Source organism: Fukomys damarensis, unplaced genomic scaffold (assembly GCF_012274545.1).
Source record: "Fukomys damarensis isolate Sample0158 unplaced genomic scaffold, DMR_v1.0_HiC HiC_scaffold_24, whole genome shotgun sequence".
NCBI classification, from domain to species: Eukaryota; Metazoa; Chordata; class Mammalia; order Rodentia; family Bathyergidae; genus Fukomys; species Fukomys damarensis.
In genome coordinates this window covers 64,093,815-64,099,615 of record NW_022900936.1, presented here as the reverse complement: position 1 = coordinate 64,099,615, position 5,801 = coordinate 64,093,815, and the positions used below count along the sequence as shown (strand labels likewise).

The 5,801-nt window shown below is 41.8% G+C and overlaps 1 protein-coding gene across 1 annotated transcript; it reads right to left on the bottom strand.

Moving 5' to 3' along the window:
• Positions 1-525: 525 nt before the first annotated feature.
• LOC104866293 (butyrophilin subfamily 2 member A2) lies at positions 526-5,497 on the bottom strand (the record flags this gene model as incomplete). The annotated part of the gene is made up of 3 exons (XM_019208343.2): positions 526-611; positions 3,852-4,136; positions 5,050-5,497. Coding segments are annotated over 3 exons (768 nt in total), but the record flags the coding sequence as incomplete, so codon positions are not given.
• Between the last annotated feature and the right edge of the window lie 304 nt (positions 5,498-5,801).

Here is a 5,801-nt window from a genome sequence, read left to right as displayed (position 1 = left end):
TTGGGTGTTGGGTATTTTGTCTCAGCATCAACTAGCTAAGACAATAATTTTTTTTTAAGTGCTTGATTCTCAGGTTCCCCTTTGTGTTACCAAAATGCCCATGTAGCATTGTTACCAGAAACAAAACAAAACTGACTTAGAGGAAAGGCAGAACAGAATTTCTCTGCTCTGAACTTCCCAACAAGCCATCCATCACTGAAGCACACACCAGTGGAATAAACACAAATTAGACCATTCATGGAGTTTTTCTCTCCTTTATTCTGCACTTAAGATTTTTAAATTTTATTCAGAATCTGGCATGTTATGCATGAGATCAAATAAAGGTAACTTCTAAATAAAAATAGAAATGAAGAAATAAGACTTCAACATACAGGCATAAGACAGGCAAAACATGGAAGCTTCTATTGTTTTAACTAGTAAGTAACATACTAGACCTCTTACCTCCTACCTTTTTTCTGTTTATGATCAGTAATTTTTTTTTTGCCAAGGACAAAAAAATAGATCATTCACAAAAATATCAGGAGCTCCAGTGGTTTAAAGGAAGACAGATCCTTGAGCAGATGTTATTCACATCTCTTAATAATAGTCATATGATGGGGGATATCTTCTCTCTGAAAAAAAAAAGAGGTGGAGGGGGAAGAAAACACGAAAGGCAGGAGTTTCATGTTAGAGGCAACCCTTTGATCGCTTTACCCACTTTTTGTGCTTCATCCTTCCTAATCCAATTCATGTTCTACAGTTGATCATTATAATCACTATCTAACTTGCATCTGTCTTTGCCATGCATCATGGCAAAACCTCAGCATCTGGTTAAACTAGTTTTTCCACCCTGTGTCTACACTCAAGCAGATAAATGAGGCTGGAGAAAAACACACAACCATGCCTAGTGTTCTCACTTTCATTTCATGACCTACCACCCAAGAAGCCTATTGTATTTCTTTAGTTCTTCCTTCCTATCTTCCTAGATGACTATTTCATTCTTACACCCCCACACTACCACCCCTAGCCTCATTCTCAGCTGATGATATGCATCCTAATTTCTCTTAGAAAATTAGAAGCAACAGAAGAGAATTCTTATGAACTCTCACTACCATACAATCCACATTTCTGCATCTATGCTACACACTATCTTACTTTCTTTTACATTATCTTACCTAAGACTAATCCATCTAGCTATGATTTAGACCTATCCTCCTATGTAATATAAGACATTACTCAGCAACTCTTCCCTTTCTCTTGCACAGTCAAATTTGCCTTCCTCGTATGTTCACTATCAACATACAAACATGTTGTTTCTTCTTCCATCTGAAAGAAAATGAAAAGTGCTGGGTGTGGTGGTGTATTCCTATAATCCCAGCACTCGGGAGGCTGAGGCAGGAGGAAGACTGTGAATTCAAAACCAGCCTGGGCTACATTGTGAGTTTCAGGTCAGTCTCAACTACATAGTGAGACCCTGTCTCAAGCAAAACACTATCAGTTTTCCAATTAGCACACATTTCTCTGCTGCCCTTCTACAAAGCAAACTATCCTCCACATTAGTGCTCCAGTGATGTCTTCTTAATCGCCCAAACTGTCTGTGTTCCTTCTTTCAAATAGTCACTTCTCAGTCCTCACCTTACTTGACCCCTCAGTGGCTTTCCACACAGTTGAGCATTCCCTCCTCTCTAACATGTTTTCTGTCTTTCTTTGGCTTCCAAGTTATGACACACTCCTAGTTTCCTGTTTTCTTTCCTGTCTACTCCTGCCCGTTCTCCTTCACTGATTTCTTTTCATCCTCCTGACCTATAAATGTTGGTAGGTCCCAGAGCTTAGCTCCTGAATCACTTTTCCATCTATGCCTACTCTCTTGGGGGAGCCCATCTACTTTCATCATTTGAAACACCATCTACAGGTTGATTACTCCCAGATCTATGTTGTAATCATGGACCTCTCTACCAACTGATTTCATATCTAACTAACCACTCAACATTTTCCCCTCAAATGTCTCATATGAATATCTCTAACTTGAGATATCGAAAACCAACTCCTGGACTTCCTAATCAGAATAAATGATGTTTCTGCTCTTTCATTTGCTCAGGTCAAATGACTCTTCCCTAGTCATCACTGACTCCTCTCTCTATGCCACATCTATTATCTACTGTTTCATCAATTCCTACTTTCTCTTTCTTCAAAAATATACACATAATCCAATTTCATACCAATTTCACTAATAACACCTTGGATCGAGTCACTACCTTCTCATATCTGGATTATTATAATGCAGTCCCAACTGGTCACCCTGTTCCCACTATTGACCTTCTTGGGTCTACTCCGGAAGATACATATAAAATATGAGTCAGATCATTTCATTCCTCTGTTCAAAATCCTCCAATGGCTTTGCATCTCTTCCCATAGTCCTCCCATAGTATAAGCAAAAGCCAAAAGCCCTCACAACCACCTACCTAGGCAGCTAGGCAGTCTAGCTTCCGGCTGTCTTTCTGATCTCAAGTTCTATACTCACAAACTCTCCCCATTCCAGCTACAGGCCTGGCCTTCTTTCTATTCCTCACATCTATCAGCCCTTGCCCTCCACCCCCAACCTGAGCCTGGCTCTCTCACCTCCTTCAAGAGTTTATTTAAAGTTAGCCTCTCAATGAAGTTTTCTCTGGACAGCCCATTTCAAAGTGACAACCCTCCTTCCCGCACATCCCTCTTTCTAATCCACCTTCCCTACTTTTTCTCCATATGATTGTTCCATCTGATAAGTACATGAATGTGTTTTACTTTTTTTTCTTGAAGCAAAACCTTTATCACTACATTTTAGATATACATAATGATAACATTCACCATTGGGAATTTGTACCTGTACATGATATATTTTGCTTCAAACTCCTGGTTGGTGCCAGTGTCGTTGGTTTGGGGATGAAGCGTGGAGAACCACTGCCCTACACAATGCCAGCCTCCTAAACCAGGTGGGAAATTTAGTTTCTTCTTTCTTTTCTTTCAGAGAAGTATGAATCCCTCCTGCCCCTCATTTCAGAGGTTCAACTTCCCCATCTCTTAAATAGAGCTTTCCCAGATATAATATAGGACAACCAGTTAGATCTGAATGTCTAGCTAGGAACAGTGGTGCATACCTGCAATCCCAGCACTCAGTGAGCCTGAGGAAAGAGGATCACACCTTTGAGCCCAGACTGGGCAAGTGAGCAACTTAATGAAACCCTTTCTCTGAATAGACACATGGATAGGGAATTAAAACTAGATAAATCAATAAAGGGTTAGAGATGTGTCTCAGTGGGAAAGCCTAACACCACAGAAAAATATAAAAGATTGAATTCCTGACAAATAACAATTACTATGCACACTTATGACATTTGCTGGTTTTCTGAAATTCAAATATTGTGCTCATGAGCTATGTTCTTGAACTATTTAACTTCTTGGTTTTGTCAAATAGAAGGAAGATGGTAACAACAATTACCTTGCAGGGTTGAGGTGAGGACTTAAAATGACCTATGTGAAGTCCCAGGCTTTTAATGAGAGGCTGGAGAATGGCTTCTCTGACTACTCAAGCCTGTCACATCACAAAGCTGGTATTCTTAGCAGAGGACCAGAAGCCTCATCAATAGTAACAGCCACATCCATCAGGGTGAAAGCTGCCAGTCCCTGAAGCGTGGTGTTTTTTCAAACCTAGAGAGACTGCTTCATCATCTTCTCTTGCCCCAGGCTACAAGCTTATGTTCTGATGCTTTTTTTAAGTCCCCAAAGTGCCCAGAAGTGCCTGATACATTTGGCATTCAGTAAATATTAATGAATACTGACTTGTTTGTGGTGAGGTGCACAGCTTTCACTCTTCCCCTGGGGTTTGTACTTACTGGGGTACCTGCGGATCATTCTGAAGGGCTTGTAGTTCTGGTCTGTCTCTTTGATATGACAGACATATTTCTCATTTAACTTGACTGGGTATTTCAGCACAGAGTATACCCGGTACAGGCCATTCATCTGCTCCTCCAGGATCTCAACTGTACTGTGATTACTCAGGTCCTTCTCACCCCGGTCCAACCAGGTCACATTGGGTGCAAAGTACCAGCCCTTGGAGACGCAAATGGCCACGTCCTCCTCATCAATCTTGCCAAATTGTACCTGGGGCATTTCAGAGTCTGGATGGAAAAAAATAACAAAACAATTAGTTCCTTTTTACTTTCAGCCCCAGGAGGCTCAGGCTAGCAGAAATCTTGCCCTTGGTTTTTATATTAACCCCTTACAGAGCCTACCCATCTGGAGGCGCATTATTGCTTATAATGAGAGAACAGGATACAAATACGGTCCTGCCCTCCAGTTCTCACCTACCCCTGCTGTCTTTAGGTTTGAAATCTCTCTTCTTAGAGTGGGTTCATTCCAGATTCTCCACTGGTCTCTGATACCCTGCTGAGATTCTCAGATGGTAGTAAGTGGTTCTCATCACCACCTCCCCATCTTTGCCAACTCTTATCCTGGACGAATTCTTCCACACCGACCCCCCCAAACTCCATGAGGTCTCTGGCAGAAAAAGACAGGTATCCAAGCAATCCTGTGAAGGGTAAGGATCCCTGGACACCGTGGAGATTCACTGATCAGCCAGACCTTCATTTTAATAGAGAAAAGTGAAGCCCAGAGAAGCTAAACAAGTTGCCCAAAGCCATCCAGAATTAGAACTTGGCCTTCCAGACTCCAGTGCATGGCTGTTCTCACTAAATCCCCATGTCAAATTTCTGAGTCTTCGGATAGGACTAATGTGTTGGAGCAGATTAGGGGGGTTTACTGTTACAACTTGTTCAGAGAGTTTTGGATTAGATCAATCCTGCTCATGTTGTTTTGTATGAATTAATGAATGAATGATTACACGGTACACATCCAGCACCTCTTGTTCAGAGTAATATTTCTAGCTAAGACGAGTTGACATACCAAGCTCCTGACTCTCACGATAGAAATAAACATAACCTAAAGTGACTTGAGTAGAAGAGGAAACCTATAGTTTATCCTTATGAACACAGACAGAGCTTGAAAACAAGTTCATCCATAAAATCCCCTCACCTTCTACAATTAGCTTGATTGTGCTTTCGCCTCTTCCATCTGGTGTGATGGCTGAGCACTTGTACATTGCTTCATCCATGAAGCCCACATTCCTTAGTAGAAGTGACAGGGACCCCTCAGAAATTTCATTTTGATCCACCGAAACTCTTCCTTCGTACATGGCATTTTGATCTTCTAGTTGCTCTGTGTTACTGTGAAACTGGTATACAACCTTTGTGAAAACTTCAAAGAAATCATAGTACCGGAAAAAGCGGTAAAATTGCTCGTCACCATCTACTTCATATTCCTCTATGATGTCTTCTCTTTCCCAAGAAAATTCAAGATTTTCTGTGCCCTCCACAAAGGAGAAATGACAGGAGAGTGTCACATCAGTGAAGGGGTGGGCCCGCAACTCTTCTTGCGACACTGAGACTGTCACAGGAGAAATGAAGTTAGTAAAGACCGATGATCACTGAACCAGGGAGGGTCTACTGGCTGCTCAAGGAATCACTCCACTATTTCAAGTAGGAAAGGATTTAGTTCCAATGTTTATAAAATCCCTGGAAGGCTGGAGGGATGAGCCCAAAGCAGAGCACAGAAAAGTGAAGCTTCAGTTGTGTGTTTTTCCTCCTTCACATCATGCTAGGCTCAGGATGACTCAACAGAATTGGTTGGCTGAGTTGCTGCTGCCTCTGCCTTACTTGGAAGCTGGTGAATCAGGAAGGCGTCACAGTGGGGGGCTGGCTCTAGAGCCAAACTGCATCTGCCAAATT